General features: G+C 40.9%; 1 protein-coding gene across 1 annotated transcript; it reads right to left on the reverse strand.

Moving 5' to 3' along the window:
- Positions 1-4,771: 4,771 nt before the first annotated feature.
- On the reverse strand, positions 4,772-7,914 carry LOC122646643 (palmitoyl-acyl carrier protein thioesterase, chloroplastic-like). The gene is made up of 6 exons (XM_043840236.1): positions 7,679-7,914; positions 6,720-6,853; positions 6,516-6,629; positions 6,247-6,418; positions 5,120-5,188; positions 4,772-5,032 (listed from the first exon to the last, which is right to left on the reverse strand). The coding sequence occupies exons 1-6, from the start codon at positions 7,898-7,900 to the stop codon at positions 4,781-4,783; spliced, it is 963 nt and encodes a 320-aa protein (XP_043696171.1). The 5' UTR covers positions 7,901-7,914; the 3' UTR covers positions 4,772-4,780.
- Positions 7,915-18,447: the final 10,533 nt, after the last annotated feature.

Consider the following 18,447-nt stretch of genomic DNA (forward strand, 5'->3'; position numbering starts at 1 on the left):
GGGGGCGAGAGGATAGCTGGGCAGACCGTGATTTCAGTATTATGGACTCAACCTCTGGCTTATACATGAGTGTGCACCCTTCCATTAGATGCATGGTTAGGATTATATATTCCCTTGTGCTATACCCCTTACCAACAGGGGGAAAGATGTTGGATAACCGATGGTAGCTTCCAACGGGCTGGGGTGCCATTCTCAACAGACCACCATTTTTGGGTTAGAGCTTAGGTTATCTTGGAGGTTTGAGGACAACCTGATGAGGGAGTCCAGTCTTGCAGGTTTCTAACCTCAACTCGGGTGTATTGTTGGATTGTCACCGTATTTGACTCATGTGGGATACAACCTAAGGGATGTTGCAGTAGCGTTTTACCTCATTGACTTAGGCATTTTAAATGTTAGGTGGATGCATACTAAAACTGAATTCATTATGCATGACCGTAAACAGAATCTGATGTGCAAATTGTCTTGGTGGTATGGGACATTGTGGGATTCGTTTATCAGGTTTGGGTTGCGTTCGGTGGATTGTGCATTCATGATTGTTTACGTATGCTTGTATAATCTAATTACTCATTGGGCTTAGTTGGAAGCCCATCCCTCTCTTTTTAGATATGACTGTAGGTATGATGGGACCGGCCGATGATGATTCGACGTATTTATGCGTTGAAGGCTACGCCGCTTGGGATGTTCCTGGCGAGGAGGAGCATGGACCAGAGTGCGTTTGTGAGACCTGTGCTCGTGGTGTGGCTTAGTGCGGGCTTGAGCCCCTTTTGGATTTTGGACTATCATTGAGGAATAATGTAATTAAATACTGTTTAAACTTTTGAATTTTATTTAATTGTGTTTATATGTAAAGCTAGTAATTGTGTTACAAACTTTGAAATGTTGGGATAAGATGCCACTTATTAAATGATATCACATGTTTAGCTTCCACACTCTGATTTAATTTGTTGTGCGATCAGTGAGCATAGTATTGCAGAGTGTAGATCCTTGGGGTTAGTGTGGAATACCAGGGGTATTCCAGTCACATGTCACTAGGTGTAGGGAACGAGGTGTGCCATATACTACCGCTTTTTACAGTAAACGGCATTGTATTGTTATATACTGTGACATTTACTAAAAAACACCATAAAATACATATGTTTGACACGACGTTTGAAATAAAACCCCGTTGAATATGCATATTTACGGCATTTTAGAAAACTTCATCATACCGAAAGTGTCACTGCTGCTCCTGTTTCTTGTACTGAGAGTCCTATACATGGTGGTTCATTTGGTTAGGATGAGCCACCAAATTTGACATATGACTCATATAAAGAGTTTCACCCATGGCTAGAATATCAAATTATCTTGTTTATGTGGCAGAACTACACTGGACGTGCATATAGCAATGGGTTCCTACAATGGCCAAGTAGGAATACTTGTTGCCATGTTAATTTTTAGGGAAAATTACACTGTCACCCCTTGAGGTTTGTATTAAATATAAAGTGACCCCCTGTGTTTCTAAATTATACAGCCACACCCCCTGAGTTTAGGCTAGTTGTTACAGTCAGCCCCACTCCGTTATAGCATTCCCGTTAGTTGTTATGGTGATGATAATTGATGCCTTAAAATGACTAATATACCCCTTAATGGGCTGTGAGGTTACCATTTTGCCCATAGGATACCCTAACTTCACACCCCCTTCCCCTGTTACTCGAATCAGAATGAGGTTTAGGGTTCTGACACTCCTTCCTCTGCAACTTGAAGTGTTTTGGGTTCTCAAGATGATGATCTTTTGAGGCAGTGTTCAACGCAACCCCTGCCTGCACCACCAGTGACAATAAGGACTTCAGTCCTTGTTTTCTCTGCCCCGCCAATACCCCCACCGCCAACCCATCCTCAGGTAATGAGGCCCCTACCAACTCATGTAGCCCCACCAGTCTGCATCAGGCAAGCAGTGCCAGTATTTACTGCTCCATCCGTTCGTAAAGAGGAACTTCCGGCTCCGCTCCTTTGTAAGGAGGAGCTGCCATCTTTGAAGGTTTCTTCCTTGCCATCAAAATCATCAATTCAGATAGAGGAGGACACAAGGAGCTTAACAAATGGGAATGACTTGTGAGAATCAATTGCTATAGAGGGCATGAAACAACTCAGAATTTGATTTTGGTAGGGGGATTTGAATTCAGAGGAACTATTTCTGATTTTGTATTAGGTTTTGGTTGGTTTTCTAATATTTTTTTACTCCTTCCGAATGTTTTTATTCCCTTTTCTGGTTGTGGAAAAGCTATATTGTCTAAAATGCATTGGAATTTTACACAAGCAACTTGAAGTTTTGGCAACGCAACCATGTGATGGCAAGTTTTATTAATGGGGAAATGATCACCACCCTCCTGCCCCAAAAAAAATCAGGTTAGTGTTGTTAGGGTTTAGGGTTTAAGCACAAGGTTGCTTAAAGCATTACACCCTGAGTATCTAGTTTGGAATACCCAGACTGCTGCCTCCAGCTAGTATTTATAGGAAACTAGGGTTTAGGTCAGATGGATTAATTACTAGATTGCCCCTCATAGCTTGAGTATTAATACAAGTAGGATTATATTAGAACATATGAAGGGATAATACATAAATACCCTTACAATCCTAACCCAGTATTATTTTGAATTATTCGAATCTCATCTAGCCTTGGTAAGCATTTCAAACAGTTTACATGTTTCAGATAACTTAGTTAGGTTACTAAGTATGGGGGTTTGTGAAACCATTCCAAACTTGATGGTGTAGCAGATTTTCATGTGAAGTTTCCTTACTTTGTTATTCCACAAAGGAATATGAAAATTGTTTGATATGTTTCAATGATATTGTGCTAGTCTTTATGTCATTCCAAATTTGATGACATGTCTTTCATAGTATGGTGTACCATTACAAATTTGATGATACAACATAAATCTATGGCTGATATGATGAACACAATATTCCAAATGGAAACATGGTATGGTCCTTATGATAGAGACTATATAGGATCGAGTTCTTTTAAAGAAACTTGATGATGATGCTTATTATTTTTGATTTACCTTCAGCCATATATGGAATGTACTAAGTTCTTATTGTTGAACTAGATACTATTGTGCAAATGATTGAATTCATATTATCTTATGAAATTCATATTTGACAAATTACAGAGAATGACGAAGATGGAGGAGAACGGTTGAATCTGGATCTCGATGCGGATGACTTACTTGATGAGTAAAGTCACATGGATTGCAAGGATTATTTCTTTTGGTTTAGCCACTTGCATGTGGAACTTCGGATTTATTGTTGGGTTTAGTTTTGATCTAAAACCTTAGTTTTATTTTTTGAAGTTTACTTATTTGATTTATTGGATTGTTGATATTCAATTTATATTGATTCAATTACTGATTGAACAATGGTTTTTTATACTTGTGTGGTGGATATATGTAGAACATAGGAGGAGATTGTAAGGGTATTTATGTAATATCTCTTCATATGTTCTAATATAATCCTACTTATATTAATACTCAGGCTGTGAGGGGCAATCTAGTAATTAACCTATCTGACCTAAACCCTAGTTTTCCTATAAATACTAGCTGGAGGCAGCAGTCTGGGTATTAATACAAGTAGGATTATATTAGAACATATGAAGGGATATTACATAAATACCCTTACAAGTGTTTCAAACATCGGAATCAGATTGGTTGAATTAGCCATGACCAATCCTGATTTTCAACATTACAATTCGACCGATTCAAGGGTTTTTTTATTACCGGATTACTGAGTTTTCAGATCAGTGCAATCGATTATAGGGTCGATTTCAGATTAGAATTTGATTACCCATTGCAATTTTCATATCCCTGATCCATGTAAATGGGCCTTGCTTTTTCTGCCCTTAAATCTCCTTTTTCCCCTCCTCTGTGTTCTTAATGTGATTGATTTTCACTACAAAGTTTGAGGTTTCCCATGGAGAGAATATGCCCTCAATGAAGTTTTTTAACTCTCTGGTTTTTTAATCCCTTTTATGTTGAGTATTCGGACTAAGAGACAAAGTTTGGGTTTACTGAATTTTTAGGGTTAATGGAGATAAGGGATAGGCGTGAGAGGAGGAAAAAAAAATAAGATAGAAAATAGAGGGAGAAGAGATGTGTAGTTGAGATGAGGGAGAGAAGACATAGATAATGGTAGGTGGTTGTGAAGGGAATACCTGTGCGTGCGGTGGAGTTTCAGGTCCAACGATTTCAAGTTGGGGAAGAAGACAACGATTTTGGTTTATAATCCTAGAAGAGGGTAAAGTTGTAATTTTACATTGAGTATTATTTAACAGGATATTAAAAGAGGGTAAAGTTGGTATTTTACATTATATTATTTGACACCGTCCATTCAGGGGGTGCGGCTGTATAATTTAGAAACACAAGGGATCACTCTGTATTTAGTACAAACCTTAGGGGGTGACAGTGTAATTTTCCCTAATTTTTATGCATATCCCACTTATTATAACTGGGTAGGGCCTATGAATGCTGTCTTTTCTTTTTTTTTTTTTTTTTGGTAACTGCAAGTTTAATGAGAAAGACGAGACGAACTCATGGATGCCAAACATTGTTCTTGGATCCAAGGATCGGAATTAAGCCAAAACATGGGCTGAGAATGCTGTCTGCCGCCTTTATACATGGGCTGTATTAAAGTTCAAGTAGCATATAGAACATCAAAACTCAGTCAAGAAAATCGTTAATAGTGCTGCATTATTTCTGTTATTCCCAAACATCTGAAATATCTGATAAATCCTCACTATAACCTATATTTATGCTTTATATAAGTTCTTTGAACGTTTGGGCCTCCACTTGGTACTTCCTCTGGCAACCACAGCCCCACTCTCAAAACGCAGTAAGTGGAAACACTCATCAGCACCATCAGTATCATTTGAGCCATCATCAATTGTTTTATGAGAAACAGAAGTTAGAGACTGAAGCACGTCATCCATTGCACATTCCCTCCTGTACTCCAAGTTGATAGAAGAAAGCTCATGGTTTTCCAAGAATGATAGGGGAACACTCTGCAACATCAGTTTCAAGTTAACACTTACAAGATAACAAGAAATGAAAGAGAAAAACAAAAAAAATATGAAAAATAAAGATCTAACCTCAAGCATTAACCCAACGAATTTAACGTTGTTCACATGTTGATTAGCATCCAAATCATTCCACCGAGGCTGCAGAATTAATATGTTTCAAGTTGAAAACCAAAGTTGTTATGGGAGAAGGAGGTGATAAAATAGGAAAATAAAAATAGAAAAGAAATTAAGAAGATATAAGAATGAGATAATTGGCTTTGCAAACAAAGCCTGACGTCCTGGCTTATTGGGAGGTAACCGATTTCTTTTCTCCATAAAGAAATTATAGAAAACCAACAATCAAAGTCTATTCCCCTTTCAAATAGATTTACCTATTTGAAGTATTATATACAGTTACATAACTACATATGATAACCACTACTAATTAAAATTCTCACGTAACCCGTTTACATGAAATAACTCCTAATAACTGTAATGACTCCTAATAACCACAAACAATTAATAACTACAACCCATTACTTGCAGCGTCCCTATTACATAAGACTCCGTAATTGTCATGTAAGGCATCATGTAGTAGCTCCCCATGCTATATATATATATATATATATATATATATAATAAAGATGTAAGTTTAGCCCTATCGGCTCGAACCCGCCCTGAGCCAGAATAGGGCTTGGGTTGGAATTTTTTAACCCTGAGGGCAGGTTAAGGTTAAAATTTTCAGGCCCTGGATCAGGGTCAGGTTGGGCCAGGGTTGAGGCCTTGGGCGAAGTCCAACCCGGCTCAACCCTGTGTTAGGTTATGCTTTACAATTTTTGTTTAGTATCTAATTATCTATTGAACGAAGATGTTTACAATTTTAAGATTGGGCTAAGTTTTTTAATCCAAATAAAGGTTTAATAGTCAATTGAGTATGGAATAAACCAATACCCAATCACATGTGTCTCATTTTTTTAATGCATAAGACTAGGTAAATGGAAAAAAAATCAGGGTCAATCAAAGCCAACCCGGCCCAGCCCGACCCAATTAGGTTCAATCAGGGCCGGACTGGTCTGGGCTGAGATATCTCAGCCCGACTTAGGTCCAGGTTGGGCTTGGGTTGAGTTAAGAGGACTTAGGGTTGGACTAGGGTTTTAAAATACCTGGCCCAACCCGACCCTGTTTCACCCCCATATACCGATATATATCTTACTTACAGTTAAACCGGTTCGGACATACTCCATATTTCTATAATCGAGCTTTCGTAGTCTACTGCTATGCTCATTCAGAATCGGAGGGCACTCTATGTAATGAGGTTCCATTTCTCTTATGACCCCTTCTGGTGTTTCAGATAATTTTCTTGTTTCTTTATTCATCATCACGAACATGCTGCATAAAGTCAGATAAGAACCACAAGGCTATCAAATTAATTCTATTAATTAGTACAGTTTGTAAGTTAATTGATGGAGATTAATTCAATCCAAACCTGGTTGCTCGTGTTAGAGTTTTCCCAGTTGAACAATCACAGATAATCCATTCACTACCATGACCATTCTTTACAGATGGAATAAACCAATTATCTACTCGAAGATCATCATTCCTTCAAGGAAAAAGAAAAAAATCTTTATGTCTCAAGACTTTATATGTACAAATTATAGAAAATTTTCAAGGTGGGTGAAACATGGCTTACCAAGAAGGGTAGTGATCCACGACAACATACATCTTAGAGAGCACCCATATTAAGTTCCTTCCACTCATCTCTGGTGTTGAACCCAATCCATCCCTTAGAAGACCCATACTCCTCAAATGGTTAAGAGCTGTTTCCTACACATGACCATCACCATCCTGTTAAGAAAACAACGCCCAAAATGGCGATTTGCTAAAGAAAAACGAAAATGGAGAGAGCACACACAACGCACAACAGAAAGATTTACTTGGTTCATCTCCAAGATGGAAGCTACATCTACGGCCGAGCAGTAGAACAGGTTTCACTATTTTTCTCTGGAAAATGTTACAAACTCTCATAACCCTATCTCAAAGAGATAAGAACATTATATAGGGAAGCCCTAACCCCAGAAAGTACACCAATGCCCTTAGCTCAAAAAATGCCAAAAAATCAGAGCTGGACCAAAACATAACACATGGCTCAAAAGTACTCATTTCGAAGATCTCAACGAGCCCAACACAACTTGGCGTGGAGCCCTGCCATTTTTTGGCATTTCAAAGATCTCAACGAGCCCAACACAAAGGCGTGGAACCCCGCCATTTTTCGGCAATCCGAGATCGTTTGCCCTCCAAAGGTCTCAACCGCACTTTCTAGACTAAATCAGGCTTCACCAAAAACACATCCATGTGGGAACAAATTTAATCATAACTTCTACTCATCTCTCTCTCTCTCTCTTATTGGACCCTGAATTAATTCCAGTAATAAAGGATGTACTTAGTGCACGAGGCTCTTGTCCCTTGGGGTCTGTGGAGGGTCATAATGTACGAGCAACCTTACTGTTGCACCAAGGCCCGTCCTCAAACCAATTCCATCAATGCGTTTGGTAATTGTCAATCCAGCCAGATGAAATAAACTGATATTTAATGCTGATGTAACAGAAGGAAACTACTTTATAATGGATTTTGAAAAAAATTAAATCAAACCTGTAACAGATTCATCAACGTCTCTATGGTTGCCGTGTGATTAGGGCCCATATCATATGATCTAATTGTGAAGTTTTGAGAGAAAATGCGCCTGTCTTTCACAACATTCCCAAGACCAAATGCATCGGCTACTTTGTCTTTGTCTTGTTCCCTCTCCATTCTGTCATTAACCTTCAATTGCTCCTCAGCTGCCATCTTCAAGATTGTTTTACTACCATTCATTGAAGGTGCTCGTAAATTTGCCTTAAGCAGCAAACCGCCACCAGAAAAAGAAAGAGGAAATGGTTTAGAGTTGATTCTAAGGCCACCCAAAGAGTGTGCTTCTATTCCAAGCATCATCGTCGTCGTGCCAGTCATGATCAATCTAAGTCTACGTCAACGGGGCAATCACACGTAGAGAACACACTTCAATATACTAGGGAAAAATTAAAACTCACACACCTCACTCTCAATATTTTAGATGGGATTCACTCAATACGAAATCTCACTCACAATATAACTCTCGCAAATACCCAAAAAGAAATGCACCCAAATAATCCAAACAAGTGAAAGCCAAACCCAACATACAAGAATACCTCTTAAAACTCCATGAGATATTCCATTCTTGGTTCGTTGTTCTGCCGAAGACCTCTCCCTTACTCTCTATTTATAGGTGAAGTGGGGGGTGAAAAATGTTTTCACCTCATCCTCAATTCCTCCATCTTGTGTCTGTACCGAAAGCCACTGAACATAGAACCCTCTTTTTCTCATTTGGGGTGGGCTGACACTGGTAGGCACCTTTCTTCTTCATGAATTAATGCCTTTGAATTCATTAAGGCCACATTTGACACACTTCAGACAATGAGGTACGTAGGAGAGTGATTCTTTCTATTTTTTTTTTTTTTTTTTATAGGTAGTAACAATTCATTGAAGGAAAAACAAAACTATATACATGCAAAGGGTAACCGAATTAACTAGGTCTCATGGACAAGACCCACGAGGCCCAGATTAGAACCAAAACTCAAAACAAATTACAATAGAAGTTTTCCATCAGGATATGTACAACACTGAAGTTAAAAATAGAGGCTCCCAGCAAATCTTCTCATCTATTCTCCCTATTAGACAGTAGAATCTTTCTCTCCATTGATCACATGTCATATATCAAAGAATGCATCCAAAGATTGTGATCCTCCAATTTTGGTAACTCCAATCCTGGACAGCCTTGGCACCAACCTCACCGACCTTCCTTAACCATGCATGGCTCATTTATCACATGTGATATTTCTCAAGACAGTTGGTAACCTTCCTTGTATCTCTGATATGAATCCAGCCTTGCATGGCAACCTTACCCCCACTATTGATCACCTTTCCATTATTGTAAAACTCTATATATACCCCTACCGTATATTGAATATTCAAGGAATGAAATACAACTATTTTAATATGGTATCATGAGCCAAATGCTCCATTGAGCACCCAAAATCCACAAAAAAAATAAATAAATTCGTTCCCTCTCTTCCTCCCCTCCTCCACCAAATAGCCTTCTCTTGTCCTCATAGCTGATTCCACCACCGACAAGACCACTTCCCCTCTTACTTCATCTTCCAGTCTTCATGGCTCCCACCATGTTCTTTCTCTCAAGCTCACTTCTCGCAACTATGTGTATTGGAAGACCCAAGTCTTGCCATTCCTCAAAGGTCACCGATATTATGGCTATGTTAACGGTACTAAACCTTGTCCTTCTGACTCTGCTCTTGCTGAGACTTGGATGGAACAGGATGCTGCCGTCTTGATTATATTAATATCCTCTTTCTCTGAAGAAGCCCTCCTCTTGCGGTTGGCTGTGATACAAGCAAAGACCTTTGGGATGCCCTTCATAATGCTTACAGTTCAGCCTCCACCACACGCCTCTTGTCTCTCAATGTGGTGCTCCAGAATCTCTACCAAAAACCAGATGAAAATATCACTCAATTTCTTCAACTTGCCAAGGCACTCTCTAATGAACTTACCACAGCAGGAAAACCTTTGTCCCCGGCCGACTTCAATATTCATATTTTTAGAGCTCTACGCTCAGATTTTCAAGTTGTGATTCCCACACTCATGGGACGTCTTGATCCCATTCCCTACCGGAATTGATGAGCCTTCTTCTCAGCCATGAACATCTACAGGCCTCTTGACAAGCCATCATTGATCCAGCTGCCACTGCTTCGGCTAACATTGCTCACCAAAGTCATGGCCACCACCCCTCCTCTGCTGGCCGTGGCACCCCATAGGAGCGTGGACGTGGTGGTGTTGGTGATTGTGGTCCCCCCACAGGGCCAAGTGGGTTTGGCTGCTCCAACGCTTTCGCTCACAATCTGTACACAATTTGCAGCCGCACTAATCATCAAGCTGACACATGTTATTACAAGCATCAACATCACCGCCAGAATTCCAAACCCCTACTACCCACCCCAACCCCTACCCAGTCATACCCCCGCCCGCATCCTACCCCTACCACTTACTACCTTTCTCGATCTACTCAACCCCCCACCCCTCATGGCCATTATACCACCCCATCTTATAACCCACCCAATCACCCATCCCTTCCTCCTCACTGGATAGCCGACACAGGGGCTAGTCATCATGCAACAACACCGGATCTCCAGGCATTCTCTTCCTATGAGCCTTAAAAAGGTAACAATGAACTCATGGTTGGCAATGGTAACTCCCCTCCCATCTCTCATATTGGTCAGTCTTTTATTTCCTCTCCCTTCAACGCTCTCTCTTTATCTAATGATTGCATGTTCCCACTCCCACAAGCTCAGTACTTTCAGTTCAAAAATTCACACATGATAATGATGTATTCTTTGAGTTTCATGCATCTTATTTCTGTGTGAAGGATCAGAAGTCCAGGCGCATTCTTCTTTCGGGGCCGAGTAACAATGGTCTCCACTCCATACCATCTTCTACATTGCCGTCTCCTTCTGCTAGATTTGCTGTTCAGTCAGCCTATGCTCTTTGGCATCATCGTTTGGGTCACCCACATGACTGGGTTCTATAGCTTATTATGCGTGATACCAAGCTTCCAAAGTCACCTAATCTGTGCCCAGCCTGCCAAATGGGCAAATCTTGTCGTCTTCCTTTACGGGAAACTCATTCTAGAAACACTTCTCCTTTACAATTAATTTTCAGTGATGTATGGGGACCATCCCCCACTCTCTCTACTTTAGGACATCGTTATTTTGTGTTATTCGTGGATGATCACAGTAAGTTTGTATGGTTTTTTCCCCTCAAGGCAAAATCGGACATTTTGTCAATTTTTAAACAATATCAATTACTTGTGGAACGTCAATTTTCATGCAAAATCAAATCTGTTCAAACTGATTGGGGGGGGGGGGGGGTGAGTATCGCCCTCTTGCCCCCTTCTTTGCCTCTCTTGGCATTCACCACTGACTCTCATGCCCCTACACCCATGAGCAACAAGGTTCGGTCGAACGCCGCAACCACCACATTACTGAAACAGGCCTCACCTTGCTTGCTCATGGTTCAGTTCCATGAGCATATTGGGATTATGCCTTTGAAACTGCTGTATACCTCATCAATAGGATGCCCTCCTCAGTTACCAATGATAAGTCCCCACTCCAAATACTCTTCAACCATCCTCCGGACTACTCTTTCTAAAGACATTTGGTTGTTTATGTTTCCCATTCCTCCGCCCATATAACAATCACAAAATGGATTTCCGCTCCGCTCCTTGTGTTTTCTTTGGCTATAGCCCATCTCACTCTGGCCATCGATGCATGAACATTGACACCCATCGGATTTACATTGCCCGCCATGTGCGATTTGATGAGAATGGTTTTTTGCTTTCGCCATTCCCAACCCCAATACCCTCCAAACCACCCTACACCATCCAACACCCCATGGGTATCTTTCCCATTACCCCCGCCCCATTACCCCCACTGGTTGCAAACCCGTTCTCACTCCCATAGCCACCTCGGTCAAAGCATCCTCCACAGGAGGTGCCCTGTTCAGTGATTCCACGAAATACAGGTCCATTGTCAGAGCGTTACAATACGCTACCTTGACCCGTCCGGATATTACTTATTCCGTGAATCGTGCTTGTCAGTACATGCATGCTCCAACTGATGACCATTGGTCCATGGGTCAAACGCATATTATGGTATCTTCAATACACCAAGCACTATGGGCTCTCTATTACCCGCTCCAACTCACAAGATCTTCAGACTTTCACTGATGCTGATTGGGCGGGTGATGATATTGATCGTAATCCACATGTGGCTATGCCATTTATATGGCCCCAAACCTCATCTCATGGACCTCCAAGAAGCAACAGACTGTGGCCCGTTCCTCCACTGAATCGGAATACAAGGCATTGGCCGATGCTTGTGCCGAACTCCCCTGGTTGCAATCCCTATTCGAGGAATTGGGCATTCCCCTCACTCAGCCACCAGTGCTATGGTGCGACAACATTGGAGCCACATATCTCTCCGCAAATCCGGTATTTCATGCGCATACAAAACATGTTGAAATTGACTTCCATTTTGTTCTCTACAAAGTCGCGAAAAGAGAGCTTTAAGTACGCTTCATCTCTACCGTTGATCAAGTTGCAGATATTATGACAAAAGGCCTAAGCTCAAACCGGTTTGCATTTCTTCGTGACAAGCTGAAGATCCAACGCATCGAACCTCCACCTTGAGGGGGTGTATTAGATAGTAGAGTCTTTCTCTCCATAGATCACATGTCATATATCAAAGATTGCATCCAAAGATTGTGATCCTCCAGTTTTGGTAACTCCAATCCTGGACAGCCTTGGTACCAACCTCACCAACCTTCCTTAACCATACATGGCTCATTTATCACATGTGATATCACATGTGATATCTCTTAAGACATAGTTGGTAACCTTCCTTATATCTCTGATATGAATCCAGCCTTGCATGGCAACCTTACCCCCACTATTGATCACCTTTCCACTATTGTAAAACTCTATATATACCCCTACTGTATATTGAATATTCAAGGAAGGAAATACAACTATTTTCATACTCCCATATCGGATGCACCCTCCAACTCGGAACTAGGAAGAGGTTCATAGGAGATTTCCTTCCCTCAAGGATAACTGCCCTACATCTGTCGTCCACATCTACTTGGATATCACTAATGATAAAAGATGTGGTCCTCGTCTTCTTACGGAAAATACATAAGTTTCTCTATTTCCATATATGGCCAATAGTAGAAAAGAAAGCTAGAGACAGATTCCAATCCATCTAGCCTCCAAAATGACATTACTCCTTACCCTTCTAGAAGGATGACATAGCTTCAAAATATCTCCCCATATCTGCCTCGTAAAAGGGCAATCAAAAAACAAATGATCTCTACTCTCTAGTCCTACTCAACAAAGGCAACAATAAGGGTTCACCAATGCATTTCTCTTCCGAAGTTGATCTGTGGTTGACAGACCGTCTACCAAGCTTCTCCAAGTAGTTATTGAGTGCCTAGGAATACAATTTTTGAACCATATAGTAGTTTCCCAATCTACCTTAGCAGAATGGGATGTCACAACGTCCCAGGCTGATATGGTAGAGTGGTGCTTGTGGGGATCCACTCCATATAATGGAATCTTCCCCTAAAACGTTTACAAACTTGAATAATGTCCAACTGCCCCACACCTGGTCAAGATCCGTTAAATTGGATGGCCCATGATTCCACCTCCTATCTATCAAAATGGTTTGCACGAAAGCAATTCTATTAGATCCCCCATCATAACGGATACAATCTCCATATCTATTTAGTAGAACCCTGTAGGTTGCAACATATCAAGATGTAGAAGATCCATTCTCTATAATGTGGTGAACAAACGGTCCGACTTGACCCCGATACTTAATGATTTTCCTCTAAACCCAAAAGATATTTTCAATTTGTTGTGCTGTCCAAAAGGAATCTGTCTTCAGGAATCGTTGTACCCACTTTACCCATAAGGAGTCTTTCTTGGATGCCAATCACTAAACTTGTTTAAGGATCCTAGCCATATTCATGTTTTTAATATGTCTAACACCTAGACCCCCTTCTTCTTTGGGTTTACAATTGTCATCCCAAGCAATGCAATGAGTTCTTTTCTCAATAGATGGGCCGGACCATAGAAGTTATCTTGGTTCATCAGATACTAATTTTGGCTGAAAGTTGTCCCACACTAACTAGCACATACAAATCCAAAGTGTATAACCAAGACAAACATAGAAAAGTAAAAGAAGCGAAGTCACGTGATTTACATGGTTCAATAAGGTGGCCTACATCTATGGGGGCAATTACACTGAGCATACTTCAATAATATAGGAAAATTACATCTCACACACCTCACCCGTAACATTATACATAGGACCCACTTAACAAGAAATCTCTCTCAAATCCCCAATTGAAAAAATATACAGAGAGTAATTACACACAGAGACTCCCTACAAGTAAAAGTCGTACTCAACACACAAGAACACATCTCAAAGCTCTCTGAGATATCTCGTTCTCCCTTCCTCTCTATTTATAGTCGAAGTGGAGGGGTGAAAACTGAGTTCAGCTCCTTCTCAATTCCTCCGTCCTGTGTCTTAGCTGAGATGTAAACAGATACTCAAAAATCCAAATTTGATTCACATCCATATTCATCCATATTCGAACTCCGGATTAGCCGGAACAAAATTTTATCCAATCTAGGTGCAGGTACATGCCTAGACACATGAGCAGGTGGTGTTCTTTCTCCCTAATAAAAATTAGGGGCACTCTTTTCTAGGTGGGATGAAGGGGTCCCGCCCCATGTGCTAGACATTGAGAGCGCACGCGGTGGCACAAAAGGGGGCGAAATTTCCACCATACATGGGGGCCATGGCGATCATTCTGGCCCCTATTGTGTGTGGGTGTGGCCCCTGTGTCCCACGCAGAAAAGATTCTCCCTAAAAATTAAGTAGCTAATGATTTTGAAAGTTTTTGAAGATTCAACAAGTTGAAGAGAAGAGGAAAAGAATCATGTGACTAAGGCAAGTGAGAAACATGGATTGAGAGTTCAATTTGCAATTTCGCATCCATATCCAACCACATCCGATCCCTATTCAATCCATTTACATCTCTACCGTGACTATGGTGAAAACTCACTATACATGGAATCCTCTTTGGGGGCCCGCCTTCTTCAACTTCTTTTCAGGCTTTAGCTTCCTCAGCTTCATGATTTCAATGCCTCTGAATTAATTAATGCCACAACTGAACAATGAGGTAGGTCAATGGTTTTATTTCTTTTAACTTTTTAATTGAGAGGTCACTTTCTCAATACCAGGGGTCTTATTTTTGAAGGGCAGTACTTGGGGTCAATTTATAGATCCGCCTGCTTTCTATTCCACCCCCTACTTCTTTAATATTGTTTAAGACCATCCGTGATTCAACTAAATCAAATTCGCAAAAAGAAAAAACAAAAAAAAAAAGAGTTACACGTGTAGATCGCACGCCACATTTCTTGTATGAAGAGTTACATGTGTGAGAGATGTTGGACGAACGATTGAGTTAGTACATCACGTGTGGGCTAATTGGAGATGTAACTGAACAGGGTTAGACCCAGTTCAAGCGCCCACCCGTGGGGGGCCACCAAACGGGTAGCTACCCGCTTGCTTGAGGAGGTCGGCCACTCAATTAAGGTGGTCTTCCCCCCTTGTTGTATTCCTAATGAGATTCTAGAAGGAGAGGGGGTTATATACAATCATATATCCTCAGTCCCCTAACCCTAAGTTGATATTCAGCTCTCGCTCTCACTCTTGTCTCTCAAGTTATTACTCTACAATTGTGTTGTGTTCTCCGTGGGAATCCATTTCTCCCAAGGATTTGTGGTATGGACTTATCAGTGGAGAAACCTAATGGATATCTAGAGGTCGAAGAAGATACTCAAAGTTTGTAGTGCTCATTACCATTACCCGTTTGTGATCCCATTCCGCTACGTATCGTAATCTTTTAGATAACATCCATGTGATGTATTTTATTTAACAATATATACACAAAACCTTCATTGGTGCTACACGTTGATTCTCTGTGTCCTTCCAATGTGTTTACCAGATTTTTGGCGAATTTGATATAGTTGAATCATGAATGGTCTTAAACAATTGCAAGGGAAGTAGAAAAAAACAAAAAACAAGAAAACAGGCCGGGCTATAGATGATCATAAATATTTGGCACCAAATAGTACAATTTATGGAAGTACTGAATTTCAGTTCCAAGAACTGTTTAGTAGTTTGTTTGTTTCAGGACCCTTAATTGTTCTATTTTAAGATTGATATCTGGCACCAGATAGCATCATTGTTCATGGAAGAGAAGCAAAATCTTTGGGTAATCAACTCTAAACCTTTTTCCTTTATCTTCATCTGGTGGCAGTTTGTTGGTGGTTAAGGCAAATTTACGAACACCTTCAATGAATGGTAGTAAGACAATGTTGAAGCTTAACTACAGAATGGAGAGGGAACAAGAGATAGGGAAGGTTGTGAAGGACAGACACATTTTCTCTCAAAACTTCACAATTAGATCGTATGATATGGGCCCTAATCACACAGCAACCATAGAGACATTGATGAATCTTTTACAGGTTTGATTTAGATATTTTGGAATCCATTATTATTGGCATTCAGTTAGGTCCAACCCTTATATGGTTCCTTTATTGAACCTATATCAACGTGAATGATACGTACATCAGTACATGATATTAAGTCCAGCCAAAATGCCAAGTGAAAATTACTAGAGGCATTGATGGAATTGGTTCGAGGTCCACATCATGGGAGAGAGAGTTATGACCTGTAAACAAAACAACACCGTTGGGGTGTTACCTGATATGGTGATGAATGTAGCGAAAGAGGATCACGGACGGGTAAGGTTACAAGCCACGCGAACCGTGTCAATTTTCTTCAATCTTAATTCAGTATTCGTTAGTGATACAAAGATAATCCGAAGATAATAAAAGATGAGGAGATGCAATTGCATTGGTGTGTTTTCATTATAATCCCAATGGAAAATATATACAAATTGAAAGTTCTAACAATATGGAATGTACAATTAAAAATCAAGAGAATCTTCCTAAATGGTATGTACAATCAAGGGGATTGGGTAACCAAAATGGGAGAGATACAGCTGTGAATCGGATGGCATGAAGTGTTATGCTAAGACTCCCCTTCAAGTTGGAGCGTGCAGGTTCTGGACGCCCAACTTGGACAATAGAAGACGGTATTGGTCGCGGCCAAGAGCTTTCGTGAACAATTCAACCAATTGAACTGTGGTGGAGATCTTCATGGGTTGTATAAAGCCTTGTTGTAGCTTTTCACGAACCAGGTGGCAGTGAATTTCTATATGTTTTGTGCGCTCATGAAAGATGGGGTTGGCCGCAATGTGGAGAGCTGCTTGGTTGTCACAATATAACCTGTTGTAGGCAAACCAAGATCGCGGAGAAGAGAAGTCAACCAAGTGATTTCACAAGTAGCCACAACCATAGCACGACACTTGGCCTCGGCTGAAGAGCGTGATATGATGTGTTGCTTTTCGATTTTCCAAGAGTTAAGGCTATTGCCCAGAAGAATGCAATACCTAGTGGTGGAGCGACGAGTCATGGGGCAACTGGCCCAACCAGAGTCTTAATAGGCACATAACATCAGGGTGAAAGTGGAGGAGAAATGGAGACCCTGTCCAATAGTAGCTTTAAGGTAACGAAGAAGCCAATGGGCAGCAACAAGATGGGGCTGTCGGGGTTGATGCATAAACTGGCTTAAGATGTTGACAACATGAGCAATGTCAGGGCCGGTGACAGTCAAATAAATTAAGCAACCGACTAACCGTCGATAAGAAGATGGATCAGGAAGGATGGTGCTCTGTTCATTATCAAGTTTCAAAATTTTCTCCATAGGAGTATCTGTAGGGCGGGTACCAAGGAGACCACAATCCTTCAAAATGTCAAGAGTATATTTGAACTGATTGAGAGAAAGCCCAGTTGCAGAACGAGCAACCTCAATGCCAAGAAAGTATTTGAGGGTGCCAAGATCCTTAATGTGAAATTGATCATGTAACATAGCCTTGATATCATCAATCAAGCTAATATCAGAACCAGTGATAACCAAATCATCAACATAAAAAATGATAAAAACGGATGCCGTGATACGATGTAGATACAACAAAGACTGGTAGGATTCAGAGTGGCGAAATCCAAAGGTGCATAAAGCTGTGGAAAACTTAGAGTACCACTGGCGTGAAGCCTGTTTGAGCCCATATAGCGACTTGTGGAGTCGACAAACCAAATTTTCCCTCTTACGCCAATAACCCGGAGGCGGGTGCATATAAACCTCTTCATCGAGGTCGCCTTGATCGAAGAAAGGCATTATTGACATCCATTTGTTGCAGAGACCAGCGACGAATAGTAGCAAGGGCCAAAAGAACACGGATAGTGACTAATTTGGCCACTGGCGCAAAGGTATCATGACAATCAACCCCTTCCACTTGGGAGTAGCCCTTAGCTACCAGGCCCGCCTTGTAGCGCTCAACAGTGCCATCTGAATTTCGCTTAATTTTGTAAACCCACTTAGAGCCAATAGCCTTCTTCCCAGATGGTAATGGAACAACGGACCAAGTCTGATTACGAGTAAGGACCTCAATTTTTGTTTTCATTGCATCACACCATGGTTGGTGCCACATGGCCTTAGTAAAGGTAGAAGGTTCTGTATCACTGGACAAGGAGGTGAGAAATGCCAAATGTTGAGGCGTAAATTTGGTATAATTCAAAAAAT

Source organism: Telopea speciosissima, chromosome 11, assembly GCF_018873765.1.
Source record: "Telopea speciosissima isolate NSW1024214 ecotype Mountain lineage chromosome 11, Tspe_v1, whole genome shotgun sequence".
Classification (NCBI taxonomy): domain Eukaryota; kingdom Viridiplantae; phylum Streptophyta; class Magnoliopsida; order Proteales; family Proteaceae; genus Telopea; species Telopea speciosissima.

Coding starts and splice junctions, on each gene's coding strand:
- LOC122646643 (XM_043840236.1), bottom strand. CDS start 7,900: ATGAATGGTAGTAAAACAATCTTGAAGATGGCAGCTGAGGAGCAATTG. Junction 6,854..7,678: donor CGTTGATGAATCTGTTACAG/GTTTGATTTAAT, acceptor GGTCATGTGTAG/GAAACAGCTCTTAACCATTT. Junction 6,630..6,719: donor GTGGATCACTACCCTTCTTG/GTAAGCCATGTT, acceptor TTTTCCTTGAAG/GAATGATGATCTTCGAGTAG.